The sequence below is a fragment of the Didymosphaeria variabile genome (genome assembly GCF_027946475.1).
Source record: "Didymosphaeria variabile strain IMI 356815 chromosome Unknown scaffold_5, whole genome shotgun sequence".
Classification (NCBI taxonomy): domain Eukaryota; kingdom Fungi; phylum Ascomycota; class Dothideomycetes; order Pleosporales; family Didymosphaeriaceae; genus Didymosphaeria; species Didymosphaeria variabile.
In genome coordinates this window covers 600,568-619,988 of record NW_026611624.1, presented here as the reverse complement: position 1 = coordinate 619,988, position 19,421 = coordinate 600,568, and the positions used below count along the sequence as shown (strand labels likewise).

At 52.7% G+C, this 19,421-nt stretch overlaps 7 protein-coding genes across 7 annotated transcripts; 4 read left to right on the top strand and 3 right to left on the bottom strand.

Moving 5' to 3' along the window:
• Nucleotides 1–715: 715 nt before the first annotated feature.
• On the bottom strand, nucleotides 716–2,570 carry NDE1_2 (NADH:ubiquinone oxidoreductase; the record flags this gene model as incomplete). Its single annotated transcript, XM_056215430.1, has 3 exons — nucleotides 716–1,761; nucleotides 1,813–2,151; nucleotides 2,210–2,570. The coding sequence occupies 3 exons, from the start codon at nucleotides 2,568–2,570 to the stop codon at nucleotides 716–718; spliced, it is 1,746 nt and encodes a 581-aa protein (XP_056069677.1).
• Nucleotides 2,571–4,110: 1,540 nt separating this feature from the next.
• N0V89_006659 (uncharacterized protein) lies at nucleotides 4,111–4,407 on the top strand (the record flags this gene model as incomplete). The annotated part of the gene is made up of 1 exon (XM_056215429.1): nucleotides 4,111–4,407. The coding sequence occupies one exon, from the start codon at nucleotides 4,111–4,113 to the stop codon at nucleotides 4,405–4,407; it is 297 nt and encodes a 98-aa protein (XP_056069676.1).
• Nucleotides 4,408–4,571: 164 nt separating this feature from the next.
• On the bottom strand, nucleotides 4,572–6,134 carry ENP1 (snoRNA-binding rRNA-processing protein; the record flags this gene model as incomplete). Its single annotated transcript, XM_056215428.1, has 3 exons — nucleotides 4,572–5,279; nucleotides 5,335–5,427; nucleotides 5,484–6,134. The coding sequence occupies 3 exons, from the start codon at nucleotides 6,132–6,134 to the stop codon at nucleotides 4,572–4,574; spliced, it is 1,452 nt and encodes a 483-aa protein (XP_056069675.1).
• Nucleotides 6,135–6,446: 312 nt separating this feature from the next.
• On the top strand, nucleotides 6,447–8,213 carry ASH2 (transcription factor, contains a PHD finger motif; the record flags this gene model as incomplete). The annotated part of the gene is made up of 1 exon (XM_056215427.1): nucleotides 6,447–8,213. One exon carries the CDS (start codon nucleotides 6,447–6,449, stop codon nucleotides 8,211–8,213), a length of 1,767 nt encoding a protein of 588 aa, XP_056069674.1.
• A 499-nt stretch (nucleotides 8,214–8,712) lies between these two features.
• Nucleotides 8,713–10,337, top strand: N0V89_006656 (uncharacterized protein; the record flags this gene model as incomplete). The annotated part of the gene is made up of 2 exons (XM_056215426.1): nucleotides 8,713–8,761; nucleotides 8,815–10,337. The coding sequence occupies 2 exons, from the start codon at nucleotides 8,713–8,715 to the stop codon at nucleotides 10,335–10,337; spliced, it is 1,572 nt and encodes a 523-aa protein (XP_056069673.1).
• Nucleotides 10,338–11,394: 1,057 nt separating this feature from the next.
• On the top strand, nucleotides 11,395–12,631 carry N0V89_006655 (uncharacterized protein; the record flags this gene model as incomplete). Its single annotated transcript, XM_056215425.1, has 2 exons — nucleotides 11,395–11,899; nucleotides 11,955–12,631. 2 exons carry the CDS (start codon nucleotides 11,395–11,397, stop codon nucleotides 12,629–12,631), a joined length of 1,182 nt encoding a protein of 393 aa, XP_056069672.1.
• A 2,303-nt stretch (nucleotides 12,632–14,934) lies between these two features.
• Nucleotides 14,935–18,705, bottom strand: N0V89_006654 (uncharacterized protein; the record flags this gene model as incomplete). Its single annotated transcript, XM_056215424.1, has 9 exons — nucleotides 14,935–15,609; nucleotides 15,655–15,759; nucleotides 15,815–16,421; nucleotides 16,538–17,231; nucleotides 17,285–17,671; nucleotides 17,834–18,040; nucleotides 18,087–18,103; nucleotides 18,156–18,415; nucleotides 18,574–18,705. 9 exons carry the CDS (start codon nucleotides 18,703–18,705, stop codon nucleotides 14,935–14,937), a joined length of 3,084 nt encoding a protein of 1,027 aa, XP_056069671.1.
• Nucleotides 18,706–19,421: the final 716 nt, after the last annotated feature.

Below are 19,421 nucleotides of genomic sequence, written 5' to 3'. Positions count from 1 at the left end.
CTCGTAAAGTCGAGCAGCGATTTGTCTTTGGGTGAAGGAGAAGATAGGAACAGGAAGCAGAAAATCGTAGATATGACCTTTGTCTATAGGTTGGATACCATCCATCGTGGTTCGCGTGCGCGTGTCTAGACGTCATCATAAATCCCGTTATCCGGGGTCCAGGTACAACCGCACCCATTGTGATGGGAAGCTGCTCGCATCGGAGTTAATACTTCCGATCCGAGTAATATTGATCGGAGCTTCGAGGACGACTGATGTCAAGGATTGGGGTTTCTGCGCACAATCAGGGTAGCGTGTTTTCGTGCGATGGGGGTTGCGCTTCTTCCGCATGACGGTAATTGTGCGCGCGGTTGTTCTGAGGAGCAGCCACCGAGACCAACAACATTGACTGAACTGTTGCATATGCCCAATCGATAATACACTATATTGATACCACTCTATGCTCTCCGATACACAAGAGACTCTATAACACCCACAAGCAGACCAAACTCCAAGCTCAAAACAAAAGGAGCCCCACAGGCAGATAGACCCGCCATTCTGATATTACACTGTTACAACAGGACAGTAGATCTAGCCAAAGTTGGACGGAGGTGGTATATGTAGGAGAAGTGACAAGGAGACCTTGCTGAGGACTTTTGGCGGCGCTCGATAACCCGAACAAATGGAACAAACAACGCCCGACTCGATGCATGCGCTGGATATGGCGTGTAACACCTTAGACACGCGAGACGTCGCGGCCGAAGATCTTGGACTTGAACCAGTCAACGCACACGAGGATGCGGTTACGGGTGCTGAAGCACATGCTGATGTAGGCACTGCGCCAGAAGAGGTATGTCAGGGTACCACCGCTGGCAATGTTACCGGACAGCCATGCGATATCGGCGACGGCCTTCTCAGAACCAATGTAGGCAAGAGAACCCTGGTGGGTGTACTCAAAAGGACCGATCTGCTTAACTCTTCGGAGACGCTTCTGAAGTTCCTTGATATCGGCGAAAACAGCGTCGCGGGCGTCCTTGCCAGGGGCCTTCTCCTGCTTGACAGAAAGCTCGGCGAGTTCAGCCTCAATCTCGTGGGTCTTGGCCATCTGATTGAACATGCGGGCGAGCCAGGCACCCTCCTGGGATGCAACCTGGGCAGTAGGGGCATAGTTAGCAACGGCGCAGTCACCGACAGCCCATACGTTCTCGCAACCCTTGACAACAAGGTATTCGTTGACGGCAAGACCACGGCGGGAGTCCTTCTGGGCAGGGATCTGGTTGATGAAGTCCTTCACGAGCGGGCGGAGGGCGTTACCAGTAGCCCACACAAGCAAACCGTAGGGGATCTTCTCTACAATCTTCTTGCCGTCGGGTCCAGTGGATTCAGCTTCGATAAACTTATCGGTAACCTTCTTTACCATGGTTTTGGTCCGGATGGTGATGGTCTCCTCCTTGAAGGTTTTCTCGGTGTAGTCGATCAACTGCTTGGAAAACATGGGCAAGACGTTGGGAAGCGCCTCGACGAGGGTTACCTTGAACGTATCCTTGATCTCCGGAATCCACTTCTTCAGATCCGAGTTGAAGAAGTCCTGGAGTTCACCAGCAAACTCAACACCAGTCGGTCCACCACCCACGACCACCATGTGAAGGAGACGCTGGATTTCATCAGGGCTCTGGTCCTTGAAGGTGGCAGTCTCGCAGCAGTCCATGATGCGGTTACGGATTCGCTGGGCATCACCAACCTCCTTCAAGAAGAGGCCGTGCTCACGCACACCGGGAATGCCTGCCCCCCTGTTAGCAAAAGCCTTGGTTAGAACAATTTCGAGTGACTCACCGAAAGTGGCATTCTCAGCACCGACACCAATGACCAGCATATCGAACGGCACCTCAGTCGCAGAGACATCGCCCTTGATCTCGGAATCGTCATTGATATAGACAACCCTCTTCTCATAGTCGATTTTGGTGGCCTCGGCTTCGTAGTACTTGACGGCGGCCTTCTTGTGACGCAGGAAGTTGCGGATGGGCTCCATGATGGAGCGGTGCTCTATGGTGCCAACGGTGCATGACGGGAGCAGCGGAGTGAAAAGGAAGTAGTTACGTGGCGAAACGACGACGACGTTGTAGTTTTCCGTGTCGAGCTTCTTCAGCAGGGAGACGGAGCCCCAGCCAGTTCCTGAAACGCGTCAATTAGTCACAAGCAATGCAGAAAGAGCAGAGGACGATGAACTCACCAAGCACGACGAGTGTCTTCTTGCTCGGGTCAGGCGCGGGCTGCTCGTCTACTGGATGGCGCGTCTCCCAGATGCCATAGCCCACGTACGCGGCGCCGGCAATGGCGGAGAGATAGGTGATGCGCCATGTCCAGCGCAGGACGCGGAACCTCTTCTTCGGCTTAATGGTGGGCTTGGGAGCCTCGGTTGACTGCTGGCGGATCGTCTGGCGGAGAGCGATCTGGTGAGATACGGGCCGCGAGGTCCATTGTGCCCGGTTGGCGATGACTGATGGCCGGGTTGTAGCATAGGAGCGAGTTCCAGCCCGCTGGAGCTGCGCAAAAACGCTGCGAGCAGCGAAGGTCCGCATGGGAGGTGCCATTGAGACAATTGATGCTCACAAGAGCAACTGCGAGATGCAGGTGATAGGGATAGAGAAGGTGGTGGCCGCGGATAAGCTGGATCGGAGCTGATGGGGGCAAGCTATCTGTTTTTTTCTGAGCGATGCCGTCAGAGCCAAGTGACAGGGGTTGGCGCGTTCCTCCTACTCGCTTTGCTTTGTTGAGCGATAAGCTTGCGGCTCCTATCCGAGGGCCTCTGCGCCTTCACATGCACTTATCCCACGCGTTATTTGATCTTGGCCTCCACGCGACATCTGAAAGAGACACGCAGTCGCTAATCTCATGTACAATTGATGTAAATTTCGCAGCGCTGGCACGCGCATACGCCTCGTCTCGGGGCTCGGGGCCAGCACGCAATACTTTCGCCAATAGCTCGGTCGCCGATGGTAGATAGTTCACACTTTTCTAGGTGTCAAGGAGTCAACGGATGGCCCCTTTTAGCGTCCTTTTGTGCTGAACTTTCGCAGTGGACCAAAGGGTCCTTGCGGATCAGTGGAGCCAGTTCCCGTCGAACCGGGCAAACGGTGAAAGGCACCGTTGAAATCTCTTTGGTGGATTGGAGCCACACATTGGTCATCTGCACCGATGTTTGGATCATCCGGACGCTTTCAGAGTCCAGATGCGTACAATCTGGTATAGAGTCCATAAGCCCGCTCGGCGTGTGTCCGGTCACGTGCGACAAACAAGCGGAGAAGCCCCGAGAGTCGCATTTGCTCGACCATCAAGTCCAGCTTCAGATCCGAGCTCCAATTGCACATCGTACCTTGGCAATAAGCTTGCTGCTCTCTTCCCCTTTCCCCTTCATCAAATGCCTCCAATTGCGCTAGTTCCATAGCTCCGTGCGGCTGAACGTGGAGTTTAAACTCCTGAACCAAATCGTACTAGACCTCTAACAATTAGGAGATTCAATCGCAGGTACGGTTTGGACGACGTGGGGGGCCTTCCTTTGGGACACCACAGCACATGACCAAATCGTTACTTGGTATAGTAGTCTACCTACCTTGTAGTTGCGCTCGAACCTCTTCACAGCACTGTGCCCGACCTTACCGCCATACGACCGCAATAATTACAGCATCTCTACCCCGTACTGACATCTGTATGAATGGCGTCCCTTGCAGGCGACGATAGCTGTCTCTTTGACAAGGAGATATATCGCCTTGCAGGCCCTATGGTAGCATGCGCCGCTAAGAAGAAGCGGGGATCGTGCTCTCGACTTAGAACATTGGCGACCATGTCTCTCAAATGTACCCGGAGTATCTCACTGCATGATGCTTCGCTTGTTATTGTGACTCAAGCTAGACATCCCAAAAGGCCTCAAAGCTCACTGAGTAATCATTCCAGGCACTTGAGCATGCACATGTGATGATGACATTGCTCCCCGCACAGGGTCCGCACCAAACATCACCCCTCACTTCGAACACACGTAACGTCAATTGACCTTACACATCCTCCTCGTAAAGCCATCGACGCATAGCAATCTGACTTTACAAAACCTTTAACACATCATCTTGAGATCGAACTATGCCGCGCGCTACCGCCTCCGTAAACGGCGTCCAAGTCGCTTCAACAGATACCTGGGAAGTCGTCGACGGCAACATCTACTTCCCGCCCTCGTCGCTGACAAAATCCGCATTCACGCCTACAAAGACTACGACGCACTGCCCCTACAAGGGCGACGCGTCTTACTATTCTGTCATGACGAATAAGACCGAGGTCAAGGACGCGGCGTGGTATTACCCGACTCCGTTGCCGGAGTATGAGAAGATCAAGGATCATGTTGCGTTTTATAAGGGGAAGGCGGAGGTGAAGAGTGAGTAGTGAAGTGGAACGGCGCAAGCGCTCAGGTGGATTGCTCGTTTTTTGAGGCGACAGAGACGTCAAAGGTGAATCGAGGGTATATTTGAGGTCTATGAATCAAACCGACCCGTGTGCGCCAAATGTAATGCATGCGTCAATCGTAGAACAACGAAAACTTTTATGCATCAACCCATGACCATTGTGTCGTCGCCGTCCATGCCCACAGGCGGCGGCTCAATGACGGTGCCACGTCCCCGACCTTGTAGTAGTTCCCGCCGGACTTCCGGGCTGATGGTGTGGTGACCCCTTGTGAGCAGCAAATCTAGCAGCGCTTCTCTTTGGTCCTCTGTGATATCGTTCCTATAACGCTGTGCAAAGGCTAGCAAGCACTGATGCCATATGACCGGTAGCTTCCCTGTCCCGCCGAGATCTCCACCCCCGGTGTCCATAGCGTCTGCGCTGCTCGCACCTGCGGCTCGGAACCGTATGAAATGGAAGACGAGAGAGTCGATGACCTTATAGGGAAGAGCGTACTTTTTCTCCAGTAGTGTCCTTATGAAGATGTTTGCTGGGCCAGCCGCTTCGGGGTCAGAAGACATCTGTTCAGCGGAGATCTCGCAAATACGGTGGATAGCGGCAGCAGAATGCAGTACGGGTACGCTAACTTTTGAGACTACGGATGCAATAATGGTGGCCTCGCGTTGGTTGCATCCATCAATTAGCATAGGAAAGACGATGCCCTTGAAGAATGCTGAAGGCTTGTAGAGGGCCTTCTTAAGCGCATTGTATAAGTGCACGTTCAGCTTGTGGTTTTGCAAGATGTCCTGTTGCACTGCGGGAAGGAGAACCTGATTGAGAAATGCCTGTGCGATGTAGGGCTTGGAGGAGACAAACTTGGATCAACGTCAGTACAGTGAAAGGATTGCAAAACGTAACCGAAATGCTTACCAAGCGGGTTCCAGCGTAGACAGCATTAGGAGTCCATTGGTCAGGTCTTGTTATAGCGACCAGCGTTTCCCACGCGCCGATGGTAGGCAAGATCTGTACGCGGGTCAGCAGCTGCACATCGCATGCGCATCTCATAACGAATTGCTTACCTTGAATGGCTTAGGAAGCTTGCCAGACTTATATCGCGACAAGATCAGGCCAACTTTTGAGTAGACTTCCACAACCTTTTCAGGAATCTCGACAGCATCTTCAGGATCTCCACCACCGAGTATCTGCTTCTGCGGTTCTGTAGACTCCTTCTCCGCGATTCTTTGTAAAATCAGCGCTGCTAGATCAGTACCGCCCCCGGAGGATTGCGCCTCCGCGCCCGGCCAGCTAATCGGATTGTCATCGGTCTGCATGAATTTGTTGAAGGTGTCCAAGTCCTCGGGATCGATCTCTACCTCCTCCACAATCTCTTCCTCCTCGTCTCCCCAGCCATCGTCTTCATTGTCATATTGCGCCGCCTCTTCTATGCCCTCATCCAGTCTTGTGTCAAAATCAAACGCAGGGTTTGCCTTAGGTGGTCTTTGCGGTCTGCTCTCGCTCTCTGCTTCATCTGCGAGCTCCTGGCCCAACTCTAAGATTTTTCGGGAACTCTTGCTGTCTACAAATTTGTCTCCATCATCCTCGTCCTGTCGCTTCCGAGTCTTTGCGGACTTCTGCTTTGTGGGGAACGGATTCGAGGGTGCGTATTCTTCAGCCAGTGGATTGTGGCGTTGAGCCTCGCGGACGGCTGGCGACTTGGGTGTCTTCGGCATTGCGAGTGCTCTTGAGGTTCGTTTTGTGCGTGTTGTGCAGCGAAATTCAAATGCTCGGGCGGGCGTTGCCCCGCTAACTTTTTATTTTAGCGCTGCCATGTTGCAGGCCCGCTTTACGGATCTGGTGTAGCGCAAAAGCTACCCGGAAGCTACGATCAGCACATATTCGCGTGCCTGGATTGCGCCGCGAGCTGCCTCAGAAATCTCCCCACGACTGCGTTAGCTACGCGATTCCTCAATCGTCACACGTAGGTTGCGCCTACCGCCATCGAGCCTCCACGAAAAGCTAGTCGCCATCTTTACGAGCCGATCATGGCTGAGTCGCAGTCGAACTCGCGTGCCAACACGCCAGGCGCATCGTTGCCTGTGAAGCGCACCTTGGAAGAAGATCACGCTCCAGCCATATCCTCGCCGCTCAATCCGAATCCAGATGCTGCGTCGCGCGCGCGTCCACGAGCTCCGCCGCGAGAGCAGCGAGAGAAACGTGAGACAATCAAGAAACGAGAGGCTTCGTCCAACACGCGTGGAAGCACGCCGAATCCGACCTCTAAAACGAAGAAGGAGCGGCCATCGACGGATTCGCCTATGCGATATTCGATTCCGGAGCCCAAGCTCTCAGATTATCAGCAGCCAAGGGAAGGTCAATTCTCTTGGGATCCTCCGCTTACCGCTCCAGACGGTACGCAACTACTAAGACCCTTGGACCATGCCTGGAACAAGAAGGGCTACCGATATACACACGCCGTGGCAGACCCACAATTCCGCCATAAGCAGTTCTACCGCCAAAGCGACTCTAAGCCGTACGGACCACGAATGAGCCACGAGGACACTGACAGATGGTTTTCATTTGACAAGGAGACTGCGACAATTGTGACACAGGAGAAGGGTTGGCGCATGGGAAGAGGGAATGTCGTGGCACGAGAAGGCAGGATGTACTTTGAAGTCAAGATCCTGAAAGGCATAACTGCAGAGGGTCCTCATGATCCCTTGGATACCAAGACTGGTGAAACCAAACCAGGGCCCCATATCCGCGTGGGATGGGCCAGACGAGAGGCACCGCTAGATGCTCCTGTAGGATTCGATGGCTACAGCTATGGCATCACAGACGCTCGCTTTGAAGTCATGCATCGCTCGCGAATATCCAAGGTCTTTAAGCCATTACCAAAGAACGCCAAAAGCAAGCACATGAAGCCACGCCCGCCTCACAACAAGCCGACGCCAGTCGAATATGTCAGTGATGAGCATTTCGGAGAAGGCGACGTCATCGGTCTTGAAATTCAATTGCCTTCTCTAGCGCTACACCGTAAAGTTGTCGAAGGAGTCTACAATCCTGCTGTCGACATTGGGGACGGTTTTGACGCAAAAGATAATACATTTGATCCAACCGAGAAGCCACTTGATATCATCCGCGACCGTATTCCAGTAGGCTACAAAGGCAATTTCTTGTTCGAACAGCTCGATTATCACATCAGCAAAGCGGTGGAGCAATATCACGATCGAGGACCCATGCCCAAGATCAATCCATCGCCGAACCACGAGGACGTAAGCATTCGATCTCTACCTCAGTCCCACATTAAGGTGTACAAGAACGGTAAGGAAATGGGAATCGCGTACGAGGGTCTCCTCGCTTTTTTGCCTCCAGCGAGCGTACCCTCCGCAGAAGCTTTGAAAGCTGGCGCAAGAATCGGATTCGATGACGGTATGGTGGGATACTTTCCGACTGTTGCCGTTTTCAACAAAGGTGTAGCGCAGGTCAATTTCGGGCCCGATTTCTGGTGTCCACCAGAGGAGATCCAAAAGCAGCGTGAAAAGGATACGCAAATGCAAGGGAGCGACACTGTCGAGAAACAGATACCCGAAGGAAGAAAATTACGAGCGATTGGCGAAAGGTACAAGGAGCAAATTGCGGAGGACGTGATCTGGGACATCATTGACGAAGTCGACTTCTTCGTGCAAGATGGTGGATGGAACTACACAGGAGAGACCCCTCAGGATGTGGCGGGCAAGTCGACGCCGAAAGCTAGGGGCTTTGCGAACCCAGATGAAAACGTTGGTGTGGAAGTTGGACGGCGGTATTGATCGAATGAATACAAACATTCAAACGTTTTAGGTAGTTTCATTCGAATACCCAAAATCAATCTGTCATCGACATTGTTAGTCGTAGGTCTTCGAACAGTAGACGTGGTGTCGACTTTTCGTATATATTCGGGGGGCCAGCGACTACCAGACATTTGCTGACAACACTCTCCCCCCACCCCAAGGGCAAAGAATCCTCCAAAATGGAACGGTAGCAACTTGCTATCTGTCTTATGTAGTTTCCACGCCCTATGGCATGGGGACCCAATATTTCTTGATCCGCTCCGTTGCGCTCTAACCGTGAAAGGAAAGAGTGCGGAATTGAAGCGCGCACTACCGACTTCGGCCAAATCCACCTGTTCAGTGTTCGTGGAACAAGCAAATATTATATACGTCTTTACGAACGTCTCTCAACGGACCGATTGATTGTATTCGATATCGACCCTGTTCTTTTGGACTTGGTTTGAGTGAGTTGAGAGGTCTTCAATTCGCCACGCACACCATGGATTCATCACAATTTCGAGAAGCAGCACACAGTGCCATTGATGAGAGTACTGAGTATCCCGTGCCCACTTGCTTGATCATTGTTAACGAACATTTTCAGTCATTCAGTACTACGACACTGTAGCCGAAAGGCCAGTACTCCCAAACGTATCACCAGGTTACCTACGACCCCTCCTTCCTTCGGGTCCACCAGAAGAAGGCGAGCCATGGAGCGCCATTCAAGCCGATATTGACAAGATCATTATGCCGGGCCTTACCCACTGGCAATCACCTAAGTTTATGGCTTTCTTCCCGTGCAATTCGTCCTACCCCGGCATGCTGGGCGAAATGTACTCGGGTGCTTTCAACGCCGCAGCCTTCAATTGGATTTGCTCGCCTGCGGTCACGGAATTGGAGACCGTAGTCATGGACTGGATTGCCAAGTTGCTTGCCTTACCCAATTGCTTCCAAAGTGCGGGTGAGGGCGGCGGTGTTATACAGGGCACAGCGAGCGAAGTGGTGCTCACTGCGCTTGTAGCAGCAAGAGAAAGGCTCATCAGAAGAAAACTGGGCGACATGCCGGAGGGAGACGACAGGATGGACAAAGCTGCAGATCTTCGAGGGAAAATGGTAGCCCTAGGCTCAGAACACGCACACTCCTCCACACAGAAAGCCGCCGTCATTGCTGGCACACGCTTCCGCACCGTCCCCGCGCCCCGCTCCACAAACTTCAGCGTCTCAGGCAAAGCCCTCCGAAAGACCATCGAAGAGCTCAAAGAAAAGGGTCTAGAGCCGTTCTACTTCACAGCTACCATCGGCAGCACCGGAGCCTGCGCAGTCGATGATCTCGAAGGAATCGCCGAAGTAGCACGCGAGTACCCCGACCTCTGGATCCACGTCGACGCCGCGTACGCAGGCTCCGCGCTCATCTGCCCAGAATACCAGCATCTCTGCCCACCCATTGCAAACTTCGACTCCTTCAACTTCAACCTGCACAAGTGGCTGCTTACCAACTTCGACTGCAGCGCCTTCTTCATCAAGCGCCGCAAAGACCTCATCGACACGTACAGCATCACGCCATCATACCTGCGCAATGAGTTCACCGAGAGCGGACTCGTGACGGATTACCGCGACTGGCAGATTCCGCTCGGCCGCCGCTTCAGGAGCTTGAAGGTGTGGTTCGTGCTGAGAACGTATGGTGTAAACGGGCTGCGCAAGTTCATCCGCGGACATGTCAAGTTGGGAGAGTACTTCCAAGGCCTGCTTGAGACGCGCCCCGATGTCTTCTCCGTGATCACGCCTGCTGCATTCGGCCTTACTACGTTCCAGATCAATCCTAGCAAACCTAACGCGCCGTCGTCTCCGGCGACGAAGTCAAACCCTGCGCATGAGGCGTACCTGAATGATTTTACGAATGATGCGGAGGCGCAGTATAGAGAAGATGCAAATCGCGTTACGAAAGAGGTGTATGAGAGGGTGAATGCGGGTGGGGAGTTTTTCCTGACGGGTACGGTGGTGTGTGGACTGTATGTCATTCGGGTGGTTAGTGCGGTGGAGAGGTCGGAGGAAAAGTATATGAAGAGGGTGTTCGAGGTGCTGGTCGAGACTGCGGATGAGGTTGTCAAGGGGAAGGAGAAATCGTAAGCATGTGGTGACAGAAGGAGACTAATGTGTCTCTTTGCAGAGAGGCGAACTTTGAAAATGTTGTCAGGTGCTCGGGAGGCTCAGAAGATAGTATAACACGAGATGCGTGCTCTACTAATTAGATAGGTACGATAGACGTTGCCCTGAAAGTCTTCAAGGCCTACAACAATCCGTCGGTAATTGAAAACTACTTTGCTGATCCGATTGTTTGGTCTACCTTGATTGGGAGCTCGCAAAGTATATTCGTGAGACAATCCTAGGGCAGACTTATCTCGTCGATGGAGGTGTCAAGCATCGAGTGGGCGGTGCTACCTAAGAGACGGAATGATCTTCGCCCAGCCCTGCGCCTCACTTGGCCCCCAATTCTTAACCTCCATCTCGGTAATGGAGCAAGATGCGTGACATCAGCGCCAACACATCGATTTTCCACATAAGCTTCATCGGGAAGAACGACGTCGTCGCTCTATTCCAGGACGAGCATGCTGGCAGCATCGCGCGAAAGCCATGAAGTCCACAGCCAAACTGCAGGAACCTAAGGCGCGCTCCGAGACCCGCTACGAAGCGCTGCCGATGCGGAGTCCATCCCATAAACCTTCACACGATGCAAGCACCAGAACCACAGCACACAGAAGCCCCAGAAAGAGATGGAAACCCTCAACCTTCCCCTGGCGCACTTTTCTGGCCATATCCAGCCTCCCCCTCGCCCTCCTCCCCATTGTCGTCCTCTCCGCCGCCGCAGAAGTAGCCTCCCAATCGTACCTCAACGGTCGCGACTGTTACCCCAATGGAATGTGGAAAGAAGCGACGGGCGCCACCTGGCGCATCATGGCAAGTCTCCCGGGTACAAAGTGGATGCGTCCTATCCGCCAAGCGAAAGAAAGACTATCTTTATCTACTTTACTTATATCGTAATAACACAAGAGAAGAGTTTGTTTCGCTTGGCTGAGATACGAGGCACTGGAACATCTCCACTTGTTTGAGACATACACTGACTGTGTACCTTCGGGTTTGGCAGGACTCATCTTATTTCTTCACGCCCAATCTATCGTTTGGCGCCATGACCTTCACGCAGGTAAAGGTCATCGACATCACGTGGGATCTCCTCGTCGGGCGCGGCGGCCAGATGCTGCTCGCGTGGGTAAACTACCGCGTGTTCAACGAATGGCTGCTGTACCACATGGAACTGCACCGCACAAGCTACAAGATGTACACGAGTGTGGCGTTCCAAACGACGACGCTGGGGACGCTGGGGGTGCTGGCGAAGGAATGGTTGGCGTTTGGGGAGACGAATTGGAGGAGGTTTTTCAGGTGGTTAGCGATGCTGTGTATGGTCCTTGGGACATTGTATGTGCTGGCGTTCCCCACGCTGATGGCGGCTATGACGGGGTATATCACGACGTATGAGCCGTATGTGGAAGATGAGAGGAGGAATCTGGTGGCGTGGAGTGAGGTCAGGCGGGTAGAGTACATTGTGCAGGACAGTCAAAGGTTGGGGGAGAACTACACGAAGCCGTTGATTTCCGTGGCTTACGATGAGGAGCTTGCGGATGCTATTCTTAACTGTAAGTCCACAGGTCCTTCGGTCTGACGCACTGCTACTGAGTTAACGCCTTCTAGATTCATCCCACTACCTGGGTGTCTCATACAACCCAATTCTCCAATCTCTTAACCTATCCAATTGGGTCACGACCTCCGTCCAACGCGACGTGAGCAGCACCTTCGTCTTCAACGGCACAACCACACACCTATCCCCTCCCTCCCTAAACATAACCTTCGAAGCCGAAAGCCGCGACGCCGACCGCCCCTCTGGAGGGCTCATATATCCCCATTACTCCCTGAGCCCTAATCCTGAAGCAGCTCGCCAGGGGCTCATATTCCCTGCATCGTACCTGCACACGCACGGCTCGTGCAAGCCCAACGAAACATACCAGTGGGGATTCTCGTATATCTTCCTTTTCGGGATCTTCATATTTAACTTCGTGTGGAGCTGTATCATGGTGGGCATGTGGATGGACACTCGCATGCATTCCAGGATGTACCGGACAGGGAGGCGACCTGGGCTGCTGCGGAGCATACTCGACATTGCGACCGCGATGAGGGAGGAGGTGGGAGAGGACGAGCCGAATGGCGATGTTTTGGACGAGAAAGAGATAAGAAGAAAGCTGACGGACAGTGGAGGGGCGTTGGTGGTGCCCAAGAAGGAGTTGAGGATTGCGAGGGATGGAGGGGTTGGGGATGGGGAGCTGAGAGAGAGAAGTTGGAAGAGGAGGTTGACGAAGGGCAGCACGTTTTAAAAAGAGTGTCTGTTCTACACACCTGAATGCGTGCCTTGGAACCCAGATTGGCACAACCTATGGTGACTCAACGAATATAAACCATTCACCACATCCGAACGAAGTCCATCATAACCTTCAGGGTGTTGTATAGAAAAGCGACCTGGCTTTGACCTCCAAGCACGTGTTCCAGAAACATGGCTCACGGTTCGTCATTGGCAACTCCAATCTCCGCCTAGTACATGCAGACACGTTCCTACACTTTCTCAAAAGCGACACAAGAAAGGATTAGCCCTTAAAGAGATTCAGAGGATTGCCGAACATTACGTGATAGGACAAAGCGAGGATGTGGCGATGTACCAGGGGGTGTCTACGCCTACCTTCATGCTGTGGAAGCCTATTCACAACGCCTACAAGTCCTGAACCTTTGGAGCACGTTTCTGAATCTCCTGCAGAGCGGTTTTCAACCGAACGTAAATAGTCCCAAATGCACATCCGGCGACGAAGACATCCCGACCACGAGGACATACACTGAATTGGAACAACGCGTCAATACGCACCATACAGATTCTGACCTCGTCTTACAGTGTATTGCCTGCAATGAGTTGCTTCTTACAAAAGACGACGCTTTGCGGCATATGGAATGTACAACAAACCACTTCTTACATCGTACTATCATCTACTAGGGGATCCAATCCTATAACGCAGAAATTTTCCAGTCTACTATTGCTGTAAAAGTGGGTTCTATGTTCGAGAACCTTCATGTACCCTTCTTAAGAGGTGGATCAGTTGCGTTGGATGGCTCGCTGAAGGTTCGCTATGCTTCGCAACGCCTAGACAAAGGGACCATTCGCGAAGCTTTCGACTGCGCCACATTCTTATACAAAAATACGAAAAAGCATGCAAAGTGTCGATATTGGGTCTCTTCCCAACAAGCGCAGACGCAGAGAAGGGGCGCTCAGCTATAGGATTGCTGCAGGTAGCGAAGCTGCGAATCTTCTTTATAAGTACTTCAAAGAACATTGGTTTCCGCAATACACATCCACAGCATGGAACGACAGAACTATGGTGACTGCAATATGTCCTAGGTCAACTCAGTGCTCAATGCGCGCTTACAAGATAGTCATGCGATACTGTATCCCCGGCAACTATAGGCACTAATGTCTAGGCTGTGGAGATACCTTGAAATGTTCCGACTGTAGGAGGCATCGTGGTGGATTTCCCCTTTGCCTTTGCAACAGAGGTACTATCAAAATCGCGGTCCTTCGCTACCATATTATACACCCCAACAGATGCAAAGGGCAGATGTAAGTCTCTAGAACCTAAAGAGTGACTGTTACGTGGACAAGCAACATCTCTCTCACGCTAAGCTTGTACTATAAGCGGCTGGTACATTGCTAAAAGTCATCGACATCACGTGGGCTATGGCGCCAAATCCCGCTGCCCTTCTCGTTGTCCCATCCTGACGTCGCACACGCGCCTTATCATCCCTATAATGTTTGCTCCTCTCCCACTAGTCACCACAACCACAAACATTCGCGAAGCACAACCCATGCCACGTACACTAGCATGACCAGCTCCGTCCCACAACATAAAAGCTACCACAATTCCTCTTGTTACCAATTTTGATCCGACATTGAACAATTCGGAGCATGACAATTTCCTCGAGACCATGCTCGACAACGCCCCCCTCCAAACCCGCTCCCAACGTCCGCGGCGAAGACGAATCCGAACTTCAATATTTGATGAACATCATCGAGAGTATATACTGCACTCTTCCATACCATCCCTCCATTTCCTAGCCCCTGCAATGCAACCATCTAAAACCGTGTAGCTCTATCATGGCAATTATCGCCCACGCCTTCGAAACGCCCTGCCGTACTCGTCGGCCGGCATCCCAAAGCACTCTCCCCGTCTCCTTCTTACGTCGCCGCCGTGTACAGCATGTCCAAAGGCGGTTCGAAAGCTCTGGATGTGGGTCCAGAGATGGGGAGTAGTAGGAAGGAGGCGCTGAGGCGGTTATTGGAGGTTGTGGAGGGTGAGGTGGGGAAGGGGATACTGAGGGATGGGAGGAGGAAGGGTGAGAGCGGTGGTGTTGTTGGAGCGGGAGAGGCGGGTAAAGTGGCTGCATCGAGAGGGGAAGTCGCTATGGAGGGAAGGGTGAGGGGTGAAGGTAGTGGTGGAGGTGGTGGGAGGATGCGCTTGAGAGAGGATACAGATCAGAGAGATGGTTGGGATGGGGGTCTGAGAGAGAGATGAATGCTGGAGAAAGGTGGATTTCATTCAGAGATATAAGACTGATTCGCATATCTCGGGTCGAGAGCTTAGGTGTAAAGCTCTTCAGTGAAAGCGTTCAGGCCAACACCCTCCTTCGCAATATCCTCTTCCTTGAGGAACAGCAATGGCATCTCCACCAGAGTTCCCTTGATGGTGGACAGTACTTCCTTGACCTCGCGCAGACCCTGCTCGCCTTGGCTAAAGTTCTCTGCGACGACGTGACCAATCTTATATAAGCTTGGCTTCTTGTTCTCTTTATCGCCCTCCTCTTGGGCAAAGAAGCGAGAGTAGTACGCATCATACTGCTTCCAGTTGCGCGCTTCGTCGGAAGGTACCGGATGGAAGACTTTACCAAAGGCATCAGTGTTCTTCTTCGCTCGCCAGTTCCAAAAGTCCTGGAACTCGTCGGAAAGTGGATCAACGACTTGGCGGTCCTCCTCAGAGCCCCAGTCATAGATGTTCGGCACGCCAATCGGCTGGAAGTTCTCGTCCGGACGCTCGAAGTTCTGCGGCTTGAGCAGACCAAGATGCTTGCGGAAGATCTGCCGACGCAGAGAGGCAGCAAATTTAGCAGCACGCCATTGGCAACCGTCCATGTACGACTCGACGGTGTCGTTGTCACGAACGATGACCGCGATCTCGGAGTCGTGGTCACCAAGTTGCGAACGGTCGTTCAGATTCGCAGATCCGCAGATAACAACTTGATCATCTGCAATGAGGAGCTGCTGGATGTCAGCTTGCTAATTGAAACGTGGGGATACACTCACCTTGCTGTGAATGTAGAGCTCCTCAGACACAAAGGCATCGATTTCATCCATCTTGCCCCCTTCCCAAGGAACGTTGCGGATGTCCTCACCGCCCAGCATGTAGCACTGCGAAAAGTCAATCCTTAAGATCACTCTCATATACTGACCAGACAGTACTTACCTCGCTGACAGAGTCCCAACGTCCATCGCCGAGGCCTTGATGGCCTCCGACTTGGGAGGCAGCCTGTTGATACTTGTTGTAGTCGGCACGCTTGTCCTCATCCGGTCTGTTGTCCGGTCTATTCTGATATTGAGAGCCGTAGCCTGAATCCTGGCCGTAGCCTTGGTTCTGTCCGTGACCTTGATTCTGGCCGTAATTGGAGGAGCCATCCATCTCGTATACTCCATACTCTGCTGTCGGAGGCGGTCGGTAGGCCTGGTAGCCGCGCTCGCCCTCTTCTTCGAATCCACGTGTTCCCTCGCCGCGATTAGCTTCGTGAGCGGCGTCATAGCCTTCACGAGCCTGCTCGTACGACACTCCACTGCGCTCTTCTGCGGCGCGCATGACCCCACTGGCATTGATACGGTCGTAATTCCGCAGGTTGTAGAAGCGGATATAGTCTAAGGGGTTAAAGCCCGCCTTTTGGATCTCCTCGTAGATTGAGTGCCCGCCGCGGTTGATGGAATTGTATTGGAACTCCATGATAGCGCGCGTACCGAGAGCATCGTCGGACTTCAAGTCACCAGCGAACGCAGGCACGGAAGGCATCATGACAAACATCTTGTACCTGCACAAATGTCAGTACGAAGTCGGCGTGGTAAACGTTCTATAAAGGAGCGTCCTGTGCTAACTTGTGCGGCCAACACTTGGTATGCAGTGAGGCCGTTCCGAATATTGACTTACCTCTCGCCGTTGCGGGCCGCCCGAATAATACGCTCAACGATTGCTGCTCCAACCTGATTTTTAACCGGCTTCTGTTCGTTGCCAGTTGCGGTAATGAAGAACTGGTTCTCGATATACACGAAGTGTTTGCTGTTTTTGATGACCTCGCAGTAAGCATTTTGGATAGAGTGCTCGGTCGAGATGTTGTGACTCCATTTTGCAGAGCTTCGCGTGAGCTGGCAGTCTGCGCTTCCGCGCTGAGACCCGTGCTGTGCGTGCGACTGATGTTGTTGACCTTCTTCGTGGTGTCCATGACGGCCGAATTCTTGCTGAGCTCGGTTGTAGAGCTTGTTGCGGAAGCCTCCGCCTTCTCCTCCACCACGACCAAATAGACCGCGTTCACCCTCTTGACCTTCATCGTCGCCACCAAATCCACGCTCTCCCTCGCCCTCTTCACCGTCAAAGCCCCGCTGTTGAGATGGAGGGTATATGCCGCCTTGTTGAGCACCACTGCTGGTGTCTGGAAGTCTTGCATAACGGGTATCTTTCTTGCTGTACTTCTCGTCGTAAATGAAGTTCCAACGCTGACTGAAATGCGTTCTCAAGTCTTGCACAGCAGGTCCTGCGAATGAGAGGGATACATCTGACCAGCCCATGCGCGAACTTTGCGTTCGATCGAGCTTGTTGTTCTCCCAGTTGGGGACGTCCTGGAAGTCTAAGAGCGAGCTGCGTTAGCTTTGCGAATCGCCTGGAGAAAAAGCGGCTTACCCAGGATACGAGCATTGTTGAAATCCTGTCCCGGAAAAACGATACGATCTAAGTTGCCCGGGTGTGCATCGGCAATAGGATGCTGATTCGTATCCCAACGGCCGTAGCACAGATCCAATCCACCCATGAAGGCGGTTTCGCCATCGATCAGGCAAAGCTTCTCGTGATGCGCCCAGTAAAGTACAGTGTCATCCTGTGCTCCGTAGATCGCCTTCAGGCCGTCTCCGGGAAGTTGTGCCAACTTGGCAGGACTGAAAGACATGTTTTGGAACGATTGGATGAAAGAGCCTCCGAGGACGGCTGCGTCCGGCAAGTGATCCGGGTGTCGAAAGACACCGATATTCGGGTGAAGCGCCTCCAAAGCATGCTTTGTATGAGCGGAAGAAACTGTAATAGGAGGTTTGATCAGCGGGTCCGTCTTTTCAACTTCTTCCAAAGATTTGAAGATGACATCGAGGCCAATTCTCGTAAGACCTTTCGTGAAGGGGTCCGTGGACCTAGGGAGAAGAGAGTGTAGATAATCGGGTAATGATGGATTCAGGTACTTACGCGTTAACGCCTGGGTCACTTCCTTGTATACGATAATATTGACTTTGACTCCACGCTGAGCGGCAGCTTGTAACATGCGGTCTATTCTGTACTGCTGATTCTTTGCTGGAGGGCGTCGGAGGTACAGCTCTGGCGACAACCACCAGTCGAGGATCCAGATCGACTCACGTGCGCGTTCAATTGCCAAAGACACGGCATACATGTAACCTAGAAGAGGTCAGGGGAGCTAAGCATGTGTGTTGGAACAACATACCACATCCATCAACGTACCTTACGGAGAAGGTTAGCATATCAATACTTAATCGACGCGATGTGCACTTACCACTTGATGTCATTACCCTGACGCTCTGGCGCGAAGCTCAAGAAACGATGCTGGGAGTGGTACTCCTGACCCGGCTGAACTTGGGAGCCCTGGGCGCTTTGCTGGCCATAGTTGCCCTGCGAACCTCCACCCTGTTGACCTCCTCCCGGGTGGTCATCCTTCCCAGAGACCTTGTCCTTGATGTCCGACGCGACTTCGTGGAGGGCGCTATGGAGCTTGCCGAAGAGACCGCCGCCGCCAGAGGAGCCTTGTTGGGGGTTCTGTACCATCTGTGAGCGATCGAGATATCACGCGACTGCAGAAATGTAGGTAGATGGGTATGGATATGTTGCTAGTGTACGCAGTTGAGCTCGTATGTCGTTGCTCGAGACGTGCAGCACACAAGAGGTTGACATTGCAGTGTCCAGTAAGTACTCACCTCCTTCTGGCCTCCAAAGAACTTCCTGCCCATGTCGCCGACGAAGCCACGCTCGCCCTCCTCGCCCTCCTGCTGTTGGCCATGGTGTTCGCCATACGCCAGGTCGTCGTCGTCGCGACGATTGTAAGCCATGGTTGCTAAAGCTCAGCTCCTAGCAATGGCTATCCAGAAAGAAAGTGAGTACTGGAGCTAAGGCGAGCTGAAGGAAGCTTGGGGTGGTCGGTGAAGATCCACCAAACCCCGCCTCGTCATCGTGCTTCAGCTTGGACAGGGGTCGTGATTCATGCAAACAGGGAATATCAGGTCGCAGACGAACAGAATTTTACCAGATCTGGCGCCTATGGACGAGATTTGATCCAGCCACAATGTCTGAGACAACGCGAGTATCTGTTCGCGATTTGGTGCGGCGGCACGTCGCGTGGTTGTCGTTCCTTCTTAGGCTTGCCCCTCAGTTGCCCCGCTTCCGCGCCGTATCTCCTACCGCAAGGACCGTGATGTCCACAACATCAGCCATACAGTATCAGGTTAAACTTCGAACACGGATTATAGATCGAGTTACCCCAGGATTCCCAATGCTCCAATTGAATTTACTGCCTCATTAGCTAGCAAGCCTATACCCGGCCTTCATCTGGACATGAGAGACCAGCATCGGCACCGCGGAGATGATAATCAAGGGTCCAGTTCAGATCAGATAGCGTGCACAGGGGACCATTGATCGGTGACGTATGCGAAGATCAGTAGATACGCACAGTATGACAGATGCTTTGCTGGAAGCATTCGGATCTCATTCGGCCGTCCCCGCTTCTTCACACCACCCCCGCTGCGTGTAGCAATCTGATAGCTATATA